This window comes from Catharus ustulatus, chromosome 32, assembly GCF_009819885.2.
Source record: "Catharus ustulatus isolate bCatUst1 chromosome 32, bCatUst1.pri.v2, whole genome shotgun sequence".
In the NCBI taxonomy this organism is placed as follows: Eukaryota; Metazoa; Chordata; class Aves; order Passeriformes; family Turdidae; genus Catharus; species Catharus ustulatus.
In genome coordinates, this window is record NC_046252.1 from 1,508,471 (window position 1) to 1,528,362 (window position 19,892).

Genomic DNA, 19,892 nt, shown 5'->3' on the forward strand with positions numbered 1-19,892 from the left:
CCCATGGGTGACCTAGAACACCCCCCAATGTGTCACCTAGAACCTTCCCCATGGGTGACCTAGAACACCCCCCAATGTGTCACACAGAACCTGCCCCATTGAGAACCTAGAACACCCCACACGTCACCTAGAACCTCTCCCTAATGGGTGGTCTAGAACACCCCATGGGTCACCTAGAACACCCCCTGTGAGTTGCATAGAATCAGCCCCATGGGTCACCTAGAACCTGCCCCATGGGTCACCCAGAACCTGCCCAATGGGTCACCTAGAACCCGCCCAATGGGTGGCCTAGATCACCCCCCGTGGTTCACCTAGAACCTGCCCCATGGGTCACCTAGAACCCCGCCCCCGAGGGTGACCTAGAACCTGCCCCATGGCTCACCCAGAACCCCGCCCCCGGGGGTGACCTAGAACGCGCGCACTCACCGGTTTCTTGCCGACGATCATGCGCTCCACGGCCTGCACCTGCGACACGTGGTCGTCGTTGGTGCGCAGCTCGCGGCTCTGGATGCGCTGGTAGATCCCCACCAGCATCTCCCGGGGGATGTCCTCGCCATTGTCCACCCCTGCGCGACACCCGGCCCGCTCTAGAACCCGGGGGACCTGGGGCCCTGCTCCGGAACCCCACGTCAGTGCATGCTCTAGAACCCACTGTACCTGGAAATTGCTCCAGAACCCACAGAACTCACAGCTTTACCTGATCTAGAACCCCAAGGCACCCATGTCAACACATGCTCTAGAACCCACTGTGCCTGGAATCTGCTCCAGAACCCACAGCTGTGCCTGCTCTAGAACCCACCACACCTGGAAATGGCTCCAGAACCCACAGCTGTAACTGATCTAGAACCCATGGCAGTGGTGGCCACTCCTGAATCCTCATCTGTACCTGCTCTAGAACCCACATCATCTGGAACCACATCTGTGTCTGCTCTAGAAACCCACATAAGCTGGGCAATCTACAGCACTCAACATCCGACCTTGCTCAAGAACCAGCAGTTCCAGATCCCACGTCAGAACTTGCTACTAGTGGACAACTCTAGAACCCACAGCACCCAGAGCCACTCTAGAACCCACAGCACGGGATTAAATCCTTGAGCTTCATCTTGCACTCGGCCTTGATGCTGGGAGCCGCACCCAGACCAGCTCTAGAACCCACAACACCCAGCCCTGCTCTAGAACCCACACCACCCTAGAAATCACAACACCCACCCCTACTCTAGAATCTACCACACCCAGCCTCGCTCTAGAACCCGACTCTCCTGGTCCTGCTCTAGAATCTACCCCCCCACACACAGATCTGCTCTAGAGCCTGCACCCCCCACCAGAGCTGTGAGAACCCACACCAAATCCTAATCTAGAGCACACCACACCCATGCCATGATCTAGAACACACCATACACCACCCCCACTCCAGAACCTGCCACACACCCTGCTCTAGAACCTGCATATCCCTGCTCTGGAACCTGCTTTGTCCATCCCCACTCTAGAACCTGCGCCTCCAGCAGGAGAACCCCAGGGCCTGCCTCACCTCGCAGGTTCTTGATGAAGTCCTTGAGCTTCATCTTGCACTCAGCGCTCATCTCTGCTCTAGAACCCACACCACCCAGTCCCACTCTAGAACCCGCTGTGTCCAATCCCACTCTAGAACCCACTCACCCAGCTAGCTCTAGAACTCTCCCATCCCACTCTGAAACCCACAACACCCAACCCTATGTTAGAACCCGCCAACCCCCGCTCTAGAACCCGCACCCCCAGCAGCAGAACATCGAGGCAGGTTCTTGATGAAGTCCTCGAGCGTCATCTTGCACTCAGCACTCATCCCTGCTCTAGAACCCACACCACCCAGTCCCACTCTAGAACACATCGTGTCCAATCCCACTCTAGAACCCACTTACCCAGTTCACTCTAGAACGCTCCCATCCCGCTCTAGAACCCACAACACCCAACCCTATGTTAGAACCCGCCAACCCCCGCTCTAGAACCCGCACCCCCAGCAGCAGAACCCCGCGACCTCACCTCGCAGGTTCTTGATGAAGTCCTCGAGCTTCATCTTGCGCTCGGCCTTGACGCTGGGGCTGTACATGTCGGTGTTGAGGAGGATGATGGCGAAGGCCAGGATGAAGATGGTGTCCGGGTTGCGGAACTGGCGCAGCAGGGCCGCGTTACACACGCAGTAGCGCTGGCTGCGGGGCGGAACACGGCCGGGCCTCGAGCGGGGGCCTCTGCACCCCCCCCCACAGCCACCCCCAGGGGTCCCTGAGGGCTGTAGGGGCATCTAGAACATGGATCATCTAGAACATGGATCATCTAGAACGTGGGGCACCTAGAACATGGATCATCTAGAACATGGTCACATAGAACGTTGATCATCTAGAACATGGGGCACCTAGAACATGGCCCTTCTTGATCCATAGGGTCACCTAGAACATGGGGCACCTAGAACGTTGATCATCTAGAACATGGGGCACCTAGAACATGGCACCTCCTTGATCCATAGGGGCATCTAGAACATGGGGCACCTAGAACATGGATCATCTAGAACACGGTCCCTCCTTGAGCCACAGGATCACCTAGAACACGGCACCTCCTTGATCCATAGGGTCACCTAGAACATGGGACACCTAGAACATGGCATCTCCTTGATCCACAGGGTCACCTAGAACATGGGTCATCTAGAACATGGGTCACCACCCCCATGAGGGTTCTTGATCCACAGGGTCACCTAGAACATCACCATGTTCTAGGACTGGCTGTCCCCCAGTGTCCTGCCAGTCTGCAGGGTCATCTAGAACGTCATCCCATGGTCACCACAGGTGCCACCACCCCCTCGTGTCCCCCCTCAGTCTGCAGGGTCATCTAGAACGTCACCCCCTGTGTGGTGCTGGTGGTAGGGACAATGCAGTGGGGACATGGGGACACGGGGACAGGGGGACACAGGGACATGGGGACATGGGGACAGAGGGACATGGGGACACGGGGACATGGGGACAGAGGGACACACAGACATGGGGACATGGGGACACAGGGACATGGGGACATGGGGACACAGGGACATGGGGACACAGGGACATGGGGACATGAGGACGCACTGGACATGAGGGCACAGGGACACAGGGACACGGGGACAGAGGGACATGGTGACACAGGACATGGTGACATGGGCCATGGGGACACAGGGACACAAGAGGACACAGGGACACAGGGACACACAGGGACATGGGGACACACAGGGACATGGGGACACAGGGACATGGGGACACAGGGACACAGGGACATGGGGACACAGGGACGTGGGGACACAGGGACATGGGGACAGGGGGACACACAGACATGGGGACATGAGGACAGAGGGACACAAGGACACGGGGACACAGAGACATGGGGACATGGGGACACAGGGGCAAAGGTACGGGGGACAGGAGGACACGGGGACATGGGGACATGGGGACAGAGAGACACACAGGAGGACACAGGGACACGAGGACACACAGACATGGGGACACAGGGACAGCAGGACACGGGGACAGAGGGACACACAGGGATACAGGGACATGGGGACACGGACGTGGGGACAGAGGGACACACAGACACATGGGAACACGGGGACACAGGGCCATGGGGGAAAGGGACCATGGGGATATAGGGACACGGAGACATGAGGACACACAGGGATACAGACACATGGTGACACAGGGACACGGGGACATGGAGACACAGGGACAGAGGGACACACAGGGACACGGGGACAGAGGGACACACAGGGACATGGGGACACGGGGACATGGGGACACGGGGGCAAAGGGATGGGGGACAGGAGGACACAGGGACATGGGGACATGGGGACACACAGGGACACAGACACATGGTGACACAGGGACACGGGGACATGGAGACACAGGGACAGAGGGACACACAGGGACCACGGGGACACGGGGACATGGGGACACAGGGACACACAGACATGGGGACATGGAGACATGGGGACACACAGGGATATGGGGGACAACAGGGACACAAGGACATGGGGACATTGGGACAGGGGGACACAGGGACACACGAGGACATGGGGACATGGGGACACAGGGACACAGGGACACAGGGACACATGAGGACATGGGGACATGGGGACATGGGGACATGGGGACACACAGGGACATGGGGACAGGGGACACAAGAGGACACGGGGACATGGGGACATGGGGACACAGGACACACAGGGACATGGGGACACAGGGACACAGGGACATGGGGGCACAGGGACACAGACACATGGTGACACAGACATATGGTGACACAGACACATGGTGACACAGGGACACGGGGACATGGGGACACAGGGACACACAGAGACACAGACACATGGCGATTCAGGGACACAGGGACACGGGGCCATGGTGACACAGGGACAGGGACATGGTGACGCGGGGACAGGAGCCAGGCTGACCTGAAGGCCTCGATCAGGCGCTCGACCTTCTGCGCCTCGCCCTGCACCCGGATGTGCGACTGGAACTTGCGCAGGGCCTCGTCCAGCTCCATGCCCGAGAAATCCATCTCGTCCACCACGCAGCTGGGGGAGGGACGGGTCAGCTGGGGTGTCACCTCCCCTGAGCCTGGACTGTCCCCTCCCCTGAGCCCCAGGGTGTCACTTCCCCTGAGCCTGGAGTGTCCCCTGAGCCTGGGGTGTCACCTCCCTTGAGCCTGGGGTGTCCCCTGAGCCTGGGGTGTCACCTCCCTTGAGCCTCGGGTGTCCCCTGAGCCTGGGTGTCACCTGAGCCTGGAGTGTCCCCCCCTGAGCCTGGGGTGTCCACCTGCCCTGAGCCTGGAGTGTCCCCAAACTCCGGGGTGTCAACCTGCCCTGAGCCTGGAGTGTCACCTCCCCTGAACCTGGAGTGTGCCCTGAACCCCACAGTGTCCCCTGAACCCTGAGCCTGGAGTGTCCCCTGAGCTTGGAGTGTCCCCTCCCCTGAGCCTGGGGTGTCCCAAACCCTGGGGTGTCCCTTGAGCCTGGAGTGTCCCCAAACCCCGGGTGTCCCCTGAGCCTGGGGTGTCACCTCCCCTGAGCCTGGGTGTCCCCTGAGCCTGGGGTGTCCCCTCCCTTGAGCCTGGGTGTCCCCTGAGAGCCTGGGGTGTCCCCTCCCTTGAGCCTGGGGTGTCCCTAAACCCTGGGGTTGTCACCTCCTCTGAGCCTGGGGTGTCACCTGAGCCTGGGGTGTCCCCTGGGCCTGTGGTGTCACCTCCCCTGAGCCTGGACTGTCCCCTCCCCTGAGCCCAGGGTATCACTTCCCCTGAGCTTGGAGTGTCCCCTGAGCCCTGGAGTGTCCCCAAACCCCGGGGTGTCCCCTGAACCCTGAACCCTGGTGTGTCTCCCCCAAACCCTGGAGTGTCTCCTGAACCCTGAAGTGTCCCCTGAACCCCGGTGCGTCCCCTGAGCCTGGGGTGTCCCCTGAACCCTGAGCCTGGAGTGTCCCCTGAGCCCTGGAGTGTCCCCTGAGCCTGGGGTGTCCCCAAAATCCCAGGGTGTCCCCTGATCCTGGGGTGTCACCTCCCCTGAACCTGTTGTGTCCCCTTCCTCTGAGGCTGGAGTGTCCCTTGAGCCTTGGAGTGTCCCCTGAATCCCGGTGTTCCCTGAGCCTTGGAGTGTCCCCTGAGCCTGCAGTGTCCCCAAACCCCAGGGTATCCCCTGAACCCCGGTGTGTCCCCCCCTCCCCTGAACCCTGGGGTGTCCCCTGAGCCCTGGAGTGCCCCTCGAGCCCTGGAGTGTCCCCTGAGCCTGGGGTGTCCCCTGAACCCCACAGTGTCCCCTGAACCCCGGTGTGTCCCCTGAGCCCTGGAGTGTCCCCAAACCCCGGAGTGTCCCCTGAACCCCGGTGTGTCCCCTGAGCCTGGAGTGTCCTCAAATCCCAGGGTGTCCCCTGAGCCTGGAGTGTCCCCTGAGTGTGGGAGTGTCCCCAAACCCCAGGATGTCCCCAGACCACGGTGTGTCCCCCCTCCCTCGTATCTCCCCTCCCCCGTGTCCCCCCCTCCCCCGTGTCCCCCCTCCCCCATGTCCCCCCCCCCGTGTCCCCGTTGTCCCCCGTGTCCCCCTGCCCCGTGTCCCTCCCCGTGTCCCCGTTGTCCCCCGTATCCCCCCTCCCCCGTGTCCCCCTGCCCCGTGTCCCCTCCCCCGTGTCCCCGCCATGTCCCCGTTGTCCCCCAGTGTCCCCCCTCCCCTGTGTCCCCCCCGTGTCCCCCCTCCCCCGTGTCCCCCTGCCCCGTGTCCCCCCCGTGTCCCCGCTGTCCCCCGTACTCGAGCACGTCGCGGTTGAAACTGTTTTCTGCCGGTTGCCCAGGAACTCCCCGATCATTTGCCGGCTCAGCCCCTTGCGCTCCAGGATGAAGTGGGCGACGCCCACGGGGGTGTCGGACAGGAACCCCCTCTCGATCAGGTACTGGATCCCCTTCTCCGGCTTCCTGCGGGGGTGGGCGTGCTCACTGCGGTTCTAGAGTGACCTAGAACGTCACCTGTCCCCCCCCTCCAGGGCCTGCTCAGCCACGGGGTCACCTCAGGGCCACCCTGGTTTGGGGCCACCTCAGGTGACGTCTGCAGCCCTAAATCACCCGGGACATCGCCGTGATTTGAGCACTGGGTGAGCTGGAATGTCACGGTAGGGTTACCTAGAACTGCACTGTAGGGCTACCTAGAACTGCACTGTAGGGTTACCTAGAACTGCACTGTAGGGGTTACCTAGAACTTCACCATAGGACTACCAATAACTTTACCACAGGGTTGCCTAGAACTGCACTGTAGAGTTACCTAGAACTTCACGGTAGGGTCACCTAGAACTTTGCCACAGGGTTACCTAGAGTTGTGCTGTAGGGCTGCCTAGAACATCATCACAGGGTAACCCAGAACGCCACCGTAGGGTTACCTAGAATGGCACTGTAGGGTTACCTAGAACACCACCATAGGGATACCTATAACATCACTATAGGGGTGTCTAGAACATCATTGTGGTCTTCTACAGGATCACCTCAAACATCCCTGCATCCTCTCTATAGGGTCACCTAGAACATCCCCGTAGCGTCACCTAGAATATCCCCATAGGGTCACCTAGAACATCACCACAGGGGTGCCTAGAACATCATTGTGGGGTTCTACAGGATCACCTCAAACATCCCCCCAAACCTCATTATAGGGTCACCTAGAACATCCCAGTAGCATCACCTAGAACATCCTGTAGGGTCACCTAGAACATCCCTGCATGGTCACCTAGAGCATTGCCATAGGGTCACCTAGAACATCACCACATGGGTGCCTAGAACATAATTGTGGGGTTCTACAGGATCACCTCAAACATCCCTGCATCCTCATTATAGGGTCACCTAGAACATCCCTGTAGGGTCACCTAGAACATCCCCGTAGGGTCACCTAGAACATCTCCATAGGGTCACCTAGAACATCACCCTTCCCTCATCACGGTCTCCCCAACAACCCCCCCCCAGCCTTTCCCTGGGGACCGAGGCAGCGCCGCACGGCCCCACAGCCTGACCCACAAACCCCACCCCCCATCTGGCACAGACCCCCCAAATACCCCCCAACCTCCCCCAATCCCCTCAAACTCCCCCAGACTTCTCAAACGCCTCAAACTCCCAAAAAACCCCTCAGCCCCGAAACCCTCCCAAACTCCCCAAACCCCCCCAATCCTCCAGCCCCCTAACCCCCCCAATCCCCCCAAATCCCCTAACCCCTCAAAACCCCAACCCCCCTCAACCCCCCAGCCCAAACCCCCCAATCCCCCCTCAAACCCCCTAACTCCCCAAACCCCAAACGCCCTCAGCCCCCCCCAAACCCCCCCCCAAGTCCTCCAACCCCCGCAGCCCCCATCCCCCTGAAACCCCCCCAGTCCCCCAAAAACCCCTAATGGCCCAAAACCCCAAACCCCCTCAGCCCTCCAAACGCCCCCCTCAATCCCAACTCGTTCCCCCAAACCCCCTCAGCCCCCCAAACCTCTCAGCCCCCCCAAATCCCCTCAGCTCTCCAGCCCACTCAAACCCCTCAAACCCCCCTAAACCCTCCAACTCTCCCAAACCCCAAATCCCCCCAACCCCCCCAGCCCTCCCAACCCCCCCAAGCCCCCCAAACCCCCTAATGGCCCAAAACTCCAAACCCCCTCAGACCCCCAAACCCCCTCCCCAATCCCCAAACTCCGCCAAACCCCCTCAGCTCCCCAAATCCCCAAACTCCCCAACCCCCCCTCAAACCTCCTAACTCCCCAAAAACCCCAAACCCCCTCAGCACCCCAAACCCTTCTCCAATCCCCAAACTCCCCCCAACCCCCCAGCCCTCCAGCCCACTCAAACCCCTCAAACGCCCCCCAAACCCTCCAACCCCCCCAATACCCCAAACCCCCCAAACCCCCCAAACCCCGACCCCCCCTCACTTGTTGAACAGGTTCAGCCCGATCCGGTACTGCCTCCTCTGCACCACGTCGTTGTTGAGCGCGGGCGAGTCCCAGCTCTGCCGCGGCTCCCGCTGGTACGAGCCGCCCTTCCCGGGGGCTCCCCCGGCCCCGGGGGGCTGCGGGGCCGCGCTGGGGGCGGCGGCGGGGGCGGCGGGGGTCTCCGCAGGCTGTCCCGGGACGAGGAACCCGAGGAGCAGTTCAGGGTCTCGTTGGAGTTGGAGCTGCTGCCCAAGCTCTCGTTGTCGCCCTCCGAGCCCTCCTCGGTCGCGGGTGGGGGTGGGGGGCCGGGGGGAGGCGGGGGGGGTCCCTCGGGGTGGAAGCAGCGATGGGGAGGGGGTCCGGAGCGGGGTAAAGTGCCGCCCCCTCCTCCCCCGGTGGGCTCGGGCTCGTAGGGACCCCCCCGGTTGATGGAGCCGCGGTCCGAGCGGTCACTCAGGTCGGCCGAGCTGTCGCTCGGGGGTTCCACGGTCAGCAGAGGGGGGTGTCCCCCCCCGGCCCCCCGCCCCCGGCACTCCAGGCACGGGGGGCCCCTCCGGGGGGGCTCCTCGGGACCCCCCCCGCGCTCGGCAGGGCCCGGGGGGTTGGTGGGGGGAGGCGGGGGGGGTGGAGGGGCGGGTGGGGGGGGGAGGACCCCCGGTGTCCGGGGGGGGTTCGGGGCTGGGGGGTCTCTCGGGGGAGCGGGGGGAGCCGGGGAGTCCCTCGTCCAGGTACAGGGTGACGTCACTGGCCGAGGTGGCCGCGCTGTCCCCCGCGGGGGGGTCCGGAGCGCCGGGGGGGACCCCGCGACCCCCGCCCAGCGCCTCGTCAATGGAGGCGGCCAAGGACTTGACCTGCAGGGACGGGACCCCCGTGAGCCCCTCTGTGACCCCCCCATCCCCCCTGTGACCCCCCCATGACCCCTGTGACCCCCATGACCTCCCCAAGACCCCAAATCACTGTGACCCCCCCATCCCCCCTGTGACCCCCCCATGACCTCCCCAAGACCCCAAATCACTGTGACCCCCCCATGACCTCCCCAAGACCCCAAATCGCTGTGACCCCCCCATGACCCCTGTGACCCCCCCCATGACCTCCCCAAGACCCCCAAATCACTGTGACCCCCCCATGACCCCTGTGACCCCCCCATGACCTCCCCAAGACCCCAAATCACTGTGACCCCCCCCAAGACCTCCCCACGACCCCCAAATTACTGTGACCCCTCCATGACCTCTCCAAGACCCCAAATCACTGTGACTCCCCACCCATGACCCCCATGATTCCCTTTGTCACCTGTGACCCCCAATGGCCGCTGTGACCCCCTGACCCCAAGGACCCCCGTGACCCCATGACCCCCCTGACCCTCCAGATCCCATAACCCCTAGGACACTGTGACCTCATAATCCCCCTGACCCTATAACCCCCAGGACCCCCTGATCTCCCTGACCCCATAACTCCCATGATCCCCATCAACCCCAGGAGCCTGTGACCCCCCCCGACCCTCCTGACCCCAAAACCCCCAGAACACCCTGACCCCACAACCCCCAGAACCCTGTGATCCTCCTGACCCCCTTGACCCCATCACCCATAACCTCCCGGACCCCAGAACCCCATAAACCCCCGACCCCATAACGCCCATAACCCCATCCCCTCATAACCCCCCTGATCCCATAACCCCCAGAACCCTGTGATCCACATAACCCCCACCCCCCATAACCCCCATCCCCCCCATAACCCCCATCCCCCCCATAACCCCCCCTGATCCCATCACCCCATCACCCCCCTGACCCCATAAACTCCATAACCCCCTTCCCCCATAACCCCCATAACCCTGCTGATCCCATAAACCCCATAACCTCCATCTCCCCATAACCCCCCTAACCCCATAACCCCCGACCCCATAACCCTCATCCCCCCATAACCCCTGTGACCCCATAACCCCCATCCCCCCATAAACCCCCTGACCCCATAAACCCCATAACCCCCATCCCCCTATAACCCCCCCTGACCCCATAAACCCCATTACCCCCATCCCCCATAACCCCCCTGACCCCATCCCCCCAACCCCCCATAATCCCCCTGACCCCATAAACCCCATAACCCCCATCTCCCCATCCCCCCATAACCCCCCTGACCCCATAACCCCCCATAACCCCATGACCCCCCTGACCCCATAACCCCCATCCCCCCATAACCCCCCTTAACCCCATAAACTCCATAACTCTGATCCCCCCATAACCCCCCTGACCCCATCCCCCCAACCCCCCATAACCCCCCTGACCCCATAATGCCCCTGACCCCATAACCCCCATCCCCCTATAATTCCCCCTGACCCCATAACCCCCATCCCCCCATAACCCTCATCCCCCCCATAACCCCCCTGACCCCATAAACCCTATAACCCCCCTGTCTCCATAGCCCCCATCCCCCCATAACCCCCATACTTTCATCACCCCCCTGACCCCATAAACCCCCTGACCCCATAAACTCCATAACCCCCCTGACCCCATAACCCCATAACCCCCATAGCCTCCATCCCCCCATAACCCCCATAACCCTCATCCCCTCATAACCCCCCTGACCCCGTAAACCCCAAAACCCCCTTGACCCCATAACACCCCTGACCCCATCCCCCCAACCCCCCATAACCCCCTGACTCCATAACCCCCCTGACCCCATAAACCACACAACCCTCATCCCCCCATAACCCCATAACCCCCTTGACCCCATAACCCCCAGAACCCTGTGATCCCCATAACCCCCATAACCCTTCTGACCCCATCCCCCCATAACTCCCCTGACCCCATAAACTCCATAACCCCCATTCCCCCATGACCCCCATGACCTCCTGACCCCATAAACCCCATAGCCCCCATCCCCCCATAACCCCCATAACCCCCCTGACCCCATAACCCCCAGAACCCTGTGATCCCCATAAGCCCCATCCCCCCATAACTCCCCTGACCCCATAAACTCCATAGCCCCCATCCCCTCATAACCCCTCTGATCCCATAACCCCCATCCCCTCAACCCCCCATAACCCCCCTGACTCCATAACGCCCCTGACCCTATAACCCCCATCCCCCCATAATCCCCCTGACCCCAAAACCCCCATCCCCCCATAACCCCCATCCCCCCCATAACCCCCCAAAACCCCCCTGACCCCATAAACCCCATAACCCCCATTTCCACATCCCCCCATAACCCCCCTGACCCCATAACCCCCCTGACCCCATAACCCCATCCCCCCCATAACCCCATAACACCCCTGACCCTATAAACCCCATAGCCCCCATCCCCCCATAACCCCCCTGACCCCATCCCCCCAACCCCCCATAACCCCCCTGACTCCATAACGCCCCGACCCCATAACCCCCATCCCCCATAATCCCCCATACCCCATAAACCCCATAACCCCCATCTCCCCATCCCCCCATAACCTCCATAACCCCCCTGACCCCATAAACCCCATAGCCCCCATTTCCACATCCCCCCATAACCCCGCTGACCCCATAACCCCATCCCCCCCGACCCCATAACCCCCCTGTCTCCATAGCCCCCATCCCCCCATAACCCCCCTGACCCCATAACCCCCCATAACCCCATAACCCCCCTGACCCCATAAACTCCATAACCCCTTGACCCCATAAACCCCACAACCCCATTACCCCCATGACCCCATAAACTCCATAACCCCCATGATCCTCCTGACCCCATAAACCCCATAGCCTCCATCCCCTCATAACCCTCCTGACACCATAACCCCCCTGACCCCATAACCACCCCTAAGACCATAACCCCCATTTCCACATCCCCCCATAACCCCCATCCCCCCATAAGCCCCCTGACCCCATAAACCCCATAACCCCCCTGACCCCATAACCCCCCTGACCCCATAACCTCCATCCCCCCATAACCCCCCTGACCCCATAACCCCCATCCCCCCATAACCCCCCTGAACCCATAACCCCCTAAGCCCATAACCCCCACTTCCACATCCCCCCATAACCCCCCCTGACCCCATAACCCCCATAGCCCCCATCCCCCCATAACCCCCATGACCCTCCTGACCCCATAAACCCCATAGCCCCCATCCCCTCATAACCCCACTGATCCCATAACCCCCATCCCCCCATAACCCTCCTGACCCCATCCCCCCATAACCCCCATCCCCCCATAATCCCCCTTACCCCATAAGCCCCCTGACCCCATAACCCCATAGCCCCCATCCCCCCATAACCCCCATTCCTCCATCACCCCCCTGACCCCATAAACTCCATAACCCCCATAAACCCCATTACCCCCATCCCCCCATAACCCCCATCCCCCCATAACCCCCCTGACCCCATAACCCCCCATAACCCCATAACCCCTTGACCCCATAAACTCCATTCCCTCATAACCCCCATCCCCCCATAACCCCCCTGATCCCATAAACCCCTTGACCCCATAAACCCCATAACCCCCATCCCCCCATAACCCCGCTGACCCCACAACCCCCCAGCCCCCCCCCATCCCCCCACCTGCTGCGCAAACGCCTCCTCCAGGTCGGCTCCTCCCGGCCCGAAATCCGCCGACGCCGAGAGCTGCCGGGGGGGGCTTCCCGCGCCCCCCACCCCGGGACCCCCCCCCCACCGCCGCCCCCTCCCCGGGACCCCCTCCTCCCCCATCCAGGCCGGCCCGGCAGGACCCCCCGTACCGGGGGGCGCGCCGCGGACCCCCCAGGACCCCCTCGTCCAGCGAGGCCGGTTTGCCCTGGAAATAGGGAGGGGGCGGCGGGGGCGGGCCGGGCGCGGGGGCCGGGGGTCCCCGGTCGTACTCCTCGAAGGAGAACTGGAGGCGCAGCCCCGGCAGCGCCAGGCGTCGAGCGCGGCCGCCCTCGCTGCGGAGCCGCTCGAATTTCTGCGCCATGCGGTAGCGCCGGAACGCGGCTTGGATGGTGCGGGCGGCGCGGCGGGAGCGGAAATAGCCGCCGTACTTGCGCTCCAGCATCTCCACCTGCGGGGACACGCCACAGCGTGGGGACACGCGGGGGGACAGGGGGGGGACAGGGGGACACGCGGGGGGACAGCGGGGAGACAGGGGTGGGGACAGGGGGACAGGGATGGGGACAGGGGGACACGTGCGGGGGGACAGCAGTGAGGGTGGGGACATGGGGACACGCGGGGGGACAGGGGGACACGTGGGGGGACAGCGGGGGGACAGCGGGGAGACAGGGGTGGGGACAGGAGGACAGGGATGGGGACAGGGGGACACGCGCGGAGGGTGGGGATATTGGGACATGGGGACATGGGGACACTGGGACACGTGTGGGGACAGGGAGACATGCAGGGGGACACGTGTGGGGACACGCGGGGGGACAGGGGGACAGGGGTGAGGGTGGGGACATGGGGACATCGAGACGTGGGGGGACAGGGGGACACGCGCGGGGATAGGGAGACAGACAGGGGGACACGTGTGGGGACAGGGGGACATGCAGGGGGACAAGCGCGGGGATAGGGAGACAGGCAGGGGGACATGGGGACACGCGGGAGGACAGCGGGACACGGGTGGGGACAGGGAGACAGGCAGGGGGACATGCAGGGGGACGGGGGGACACGTGGGGGGGCAGGGGTGAGGGTGGGGATATCGGGACATGGGGATACGATGACGCGCGTGGGGACAGGGAGACATGCGGGAGGACAGGGGTGAGGGTGGGGACATGGGGACACCGGGACACAGGTGGGGACAAGGAGACATGCAGCGGGACGGGGGTGGGCAGGGGTGAGGGTGGGGATATGGGGACACGTGGGGGGACAGGGATGGGGACAGGGGGACACGTGCGGGGGGACAGCGGAGAGGGTGGGGACATGGGGACACGCGGGGGGACACGCGGGGGGACAGCGGTGAGGGTGGGGATATGGGGACAGGGGTGGGGACAGGGGTGGGGACATGGGGACATGCAGGGGGACACGCGGGGGGACAGTAGTGAGGGTGGGGACATGGGGACACGCGGGACGACACGCGGGGGGACACTGGGACACGCGGGGGGACAGGGAGACATGCAGGGGGACAGGGGACACGCATGGGGACGGGGTGGGGACAGGGGGACAGGGATGGGGAAAGGGGGACAGAGATGGGGACAGCGGGACACATAGGGGGACAGGGGTGAGGGTGGGGACATGGGGACACGCGGGGGGACACCGGGACACGGGTGGGGACAGGGGGACATGCAGGGGGACACACGGGAGGACAGCGCAACACGTGGGGGACAGGGGTGAGGGTGGGGATATGGGGACACCGAGACACGCGGGGAGACAGCAGTGAGGGTGGGGACAGGGGGACACCAGGACATGCATGGGGACAGGGTGAGAGTGGGGACATGGGGACAGGGGAGAGGACATGGGGACACCAGGACACGCGGGGGGACAGGGGTGAAGGTGGGGATATGGGGACATGAGGACATGGGACAGGGGACAGGGATGGGGACAGGGATGAGAGTGGGGACATTGGGGACATGGGTGGAGATGTGGGGACATGGGTGAGGATGGGGACATGAGGACAGAGGTGGGGTCATGGGTGAGGACATGGGTGGGGACATTGAGACATGGGGACATGGGTGGGGACATGGGGACAGGGATGAGGATGAGAACGTGGGGTTGGGGACATGGATGACATGGATGAGGACATTGAAATGTGGGGACATGGATGAGGACATTGAAATGTGGGGACATGGATGGGGACATGGGTGGGGACATGGGTGGGGACATGGGTGGGGACATGGGGACATGTAGATATGGGGATGTGAACACGGACATGGGGACATGGATGGGGACAGGAGGACATGAGGATGGGGACATGGGGACATGGATGGGGACAGGAGGAGGACATGAGGATGGGGACATGGGGACATGGATGAGAACACGGGGTTGGGGATAGGGACATGGGGACATGGATGGGGACATGGGGGTGTGGATGAGAACACAGGGATGGGGACAGGGACATGGGGACATGGGGACATGAGGATGGAGACAGGAGGACATGAGGATGGGGACATGGGGACATGGATGGGGACAGGACATGAGGATGGAGACATGGAGGTGTGGATGAGGACACGGGGATGGGGACAGGGGATGGGGACATGGGGACATGGATGGGGACAGGAGGACATGAGGATGGGGACATGGGGACATGGATGAGAACACGGGGATGGGGACATGGATGGGGACAGGAGGACATGAGGATGGGGACATAGGGACATGGATGGGGACAGGACATGAGGATGGGGACATGGGGACATGGATGGGGACAGGAGGAGAACATGAGGATGGGGACATGGGGACATGGATGAGAACACGGGTTGGGGACAGGGACATGGGGACATGGGGACATGGATGGGGACAGGAGGAGGACATGAGGATGGGGACATGGGGACATGGATGGGGACAGGACATGAGGATGGGGACATGGGGACATGGATGGGGACAGGAGGACATGAGGATGGGGACATGGGGACATGGATGGGGACAGGAGGACATGAGGATGGGGACATGGGGACATGGATGGGGACAGGACATGAGGATGGGGACATGGGGACATGAATGGGGACAGGAGGAGAACATGAGGATGGCGACATGGGGACATGGATGAGAACACAGGGTTGGGGACAGGGACATGGGGACATGAGGACATCGATGGGGACAGGAGGAGGACATGAGGATGGGGACATGGGGACATGGATGGGGACAGGAGGACATGAGGATGGGGACATGGGGACATGGATAAGAACACAGGGTTGGGGACAGGGACATGGGGACATGGATGGGGACAGGAGGACATGAGGATGGGGACATGGGGACATGGATGAGAACACGGGGTTGGGGACAGGGGATGGGGACATGGGGACATGGATGGGGACAGGAGGAGAACATGAGGATGGCGACATGGGGACATGGATGGGGACAGGAGGAGAACATGAGGATGGGGACATGGGGACATGGATGGGGACAGGACATGAGGATGGGGACATGGAGGTGTGGATGAGAACACAGGGTTGGGGACAGGGACATGGGGACATGGGGACATGGATGAGGACGTGGGGCCATAGCAATGGGGACATGGATGGGGACACAGGAGTAGGGACATGGATGGGGACATCAAAACGTTGCGATGGCGACATGTGGCCATGGGGACAGGAGGGGACAGGGCAGGACAAGGACACAGGTGAGGTGACACCCAGGGAAGGAGGGGTGGTGGCAGCAGAGAGAGGGGACACGGTGGCCTGGTGGGGACAGGGACCACGACACGGCGCTGGGGACCATCACAAACTGGGGACTGCCACCATCACACATGTCCCCGAGCGTCCCCAGGTGTCCCCAGGTGTCCCCAGGTGTCCCCAGGTACCTTCTTGTCCTGCAGGTCGGTGGAGAGCTCGTAGCTGTCGCTCAGAGCCTTCGGCCTCTTGCTCTCCTCCTCCTCCTCCTGCTTGCGCAGGGCCACGCTGGCGGGCTGGGGGGGCAGCCGGGGCCAGGCCACGCCCGGGGATCCCCCCCCGGGGCCGCCCCCGCCGCCCCCCGGGCCTTGGGGCGCCGGTTGGGGCAGGCCCCGGTACGGGGGGGGGTCTCCCGGGGCTGTCGGGCACCGGACCCCCCCCCTCGCTGCCCGGGGCTTCGCCGTCCACGCTGCGGGGACATCGTGTCACCCCCAGGTTGGGAGCTCCCTGGAGATCCCCCAAAAACAGCCCAGGACCCCCCAAACCATCCCAGGACCCCCCAAAACCATCCCAGGACCCCCCAAAACCATCCCAACCCATCCCGGGATCCCCCCCGGGACCCCCCTGAACCTCCTGAGACCCTTCAAAGAGTCTGGAGTCACCAAGGGGGGACCATGGGGACACGGGGACAAGGGGACATAGTGACAGACAGACACAGGGACATGGAGATAGACAGAGACAGGAACATGGGACACACGGACATAGTGACAGACAGACACAGGGCCATGGGGACAGACAGACACAGGTACATGGGGACAGACACACGGACATGGGGACAGACAGACACAGGGACATGGGGACAGACAGACACAGGGACATGGGGACATGGGGACAGACAGACACGGGGACATGGGGACAGACAGACACAGGGACATGGGACACGGGGACATGGGGACAGACAGACACAGGGACATGGGGACATGGGGACAGACAGACACGGGGACATGGGGACAGACAGACACAGGGACATGGGGACATGGGGACAGACAGACATGGGGACATGGGGACAGACAGACACAGAGACATGGGACATGGGGACACGGGGACAGACAGACACAGGGACCTGGGACATGGGGACACAGGGACAGACAGACACAGGGACATGGGACACAGGGGCATGGGACAGACAGACACAGGGACACGGGGACAAGGGGACAGACAGACACAGGGACATGGGGACAGACACACGGACATGGGGACAGACAGACATGGGGACAGACAGACAAGGGGACAGACAGACACAGGGACATGGGGACAGACACACGGACATGGGGACAGACAGACACAGGGACATGGGGACATGGGGACAGACAGACACAGGGACCTGGGACATGAGGACACGGGGACAGACAGACACAGGGACATGGGGACATGGGGACAGACAGACACAGGAACATGGGGACACACGGACATGGACACACAGACGGGGACATCTGGACATGGGGACAGACGGACATGGCCAGCTTGGGGACACATGGACATGGGGACATGGAAGATGGAGGGACATGAACACAGGGACAGGGGACACACGGACATGGGGACATGAAAGACATGGGGACACATGGACACACAGACACAGGGACGTGGGGGACACACGAACATGGGACACGGGCACATGGAAATGACAGACATGGGACACATGGGGACACAGACACTGGGACATGGGGACACAGACACACAGACACACAGGGACATCTGGACGTGGGGACACACGGACAGGGGGACATTGGCCCTACGGACATGGGGACACACGGACATTGGGACACATGGACAGGGGGACATTGGCCCTATGGACACGAGGACACTGGGACATGGGGACACAGAGATATGAGGACACATGGACGCACGGACATGGGGACACATGGACGGGGGACACACAAGGACATGCAGACATATAGACACACAGAGACATCTGGACATGGGGACACACGGACAGGGGGACATTGGTCCTATAGACACAAGGACACATGGACACACGGACATGGGGACACACAGGAACATCTGGACATGGGGACACACGGACAGGGGGACACATGGACAGGGGGACACACAGACAGGGGGACATTGGTCCTACGGACACAAGGACACAGGAACATGGGGACACACGGACACACACGGACATCTGGACATGGGGACACACGGACATGGGGAACATTGGCCCTATGGACACGAGGACACGGGAACATGGGGACACACAGACATGGGGACACACGGACATGGGGACACACAGACATGGAGGCACACGGACACAAGGACACATGGACACACAGACATACATGCACGGGGACATGGGGACACACACACACATGGATATGGGGACACACAGACACACGGACACACAGACACACGTGCACGGGGACACGGGGACACATGACAGGGCCATACGTGCACTCATGGCCACGGGGGACACAGGGACAGACGGAGAGACACAGGAACAGATGGACAGAGGGACACAGGGACAGACAGACAGACACAGGGACAGACAGACAGACAGACACAGGAACAGACAGACACAGGGACAGAGGGACACAGGGACAGACAGACACATGGGCACAGGGACACAGGGACACAGGGACACAGGGACACACAGACACAGGGACAGACGGACACAGGGACAGACGGACAAACGGACACACAAACACAGGAACAGACGGACACACAGACACAGGGACAGACAGACACATGGGCACACGGACACAGGGACGCACAGACACACAGACACAGGAACACACGGACACATGGACACACGGACACAGGGGCACAGGGACAGACAGACACAGGGACACAGGGACAGACAGACACGTGGGCACAGGGACACACGGACACACAGACAGACACACAGACACACAGACAGAGGGACACATGGACACACAGACACAGGGACAGACGGACACAGGGACAGAGGGACACACGGACAGACAGACAAACGGACACACAAACACAGGGACAGACGGACAAGACACAGGGACAGACGGACACACAGACACAGGGACAGACAGACACATGGGCACAGGGACACACAGACACACAGACACACAGGCAGACACACACAGGGACACAGGGACACACAGACACACACACACATGGACACACAGACACACAGACAGACACACAGACACAGGGACACACAGACACACACAGGGACACAGGGACACAGGGACACACGGACACAGGGACACAGGGACGCACAGACGCACAGACACACACACACAGGGACACAGGGA

At 62.2% G+C, this 19,892-nt stretch overlaps 1 protein-coding gene across 1 annotated transcript in view; it reads right to left on the reverse strand.

The window, feature by feature from the left end:
* LOC117009232 (IQ motif and SEC7 domain-containing protein 2-like) overlaps window positions 1–19,892 on the reverse strand; it is a 54,968-nt gene that overhangs the window by 13,029 nt on the left and 22,047 nt on the right. Inside the window, 12 exon segments of the mRNA XM_033083470.2 lie at window positions 427–566; window positions 2,017–2,183; window positions 4,445–4,567; window positions 6,287–6,309; window positions 6,312–6,450; window positions 8,421–8,526; window positions 8,586–9,061; window positions 9,063–9,271; window positions 12,941–13,051; window positions 13,083–13,415; window positions 16,800–17,030; window positions 17,032–17,077. Coding sequence (XP_032939361.1) covers window positions 427–566; window positions 2,017–2,183; window positions 4,445–4,567; window positions 6,287–6,309; window positions 6,312–6,450; window positions 8,421–8,526; window positions 8,586–9,061; window positions 9,063–9,271; window positions 12,941–13,051; window positions 13,083–13,415; window positions 16,800–17,030; window positions 17,032–17,077 — 2,104 coding nt within the window.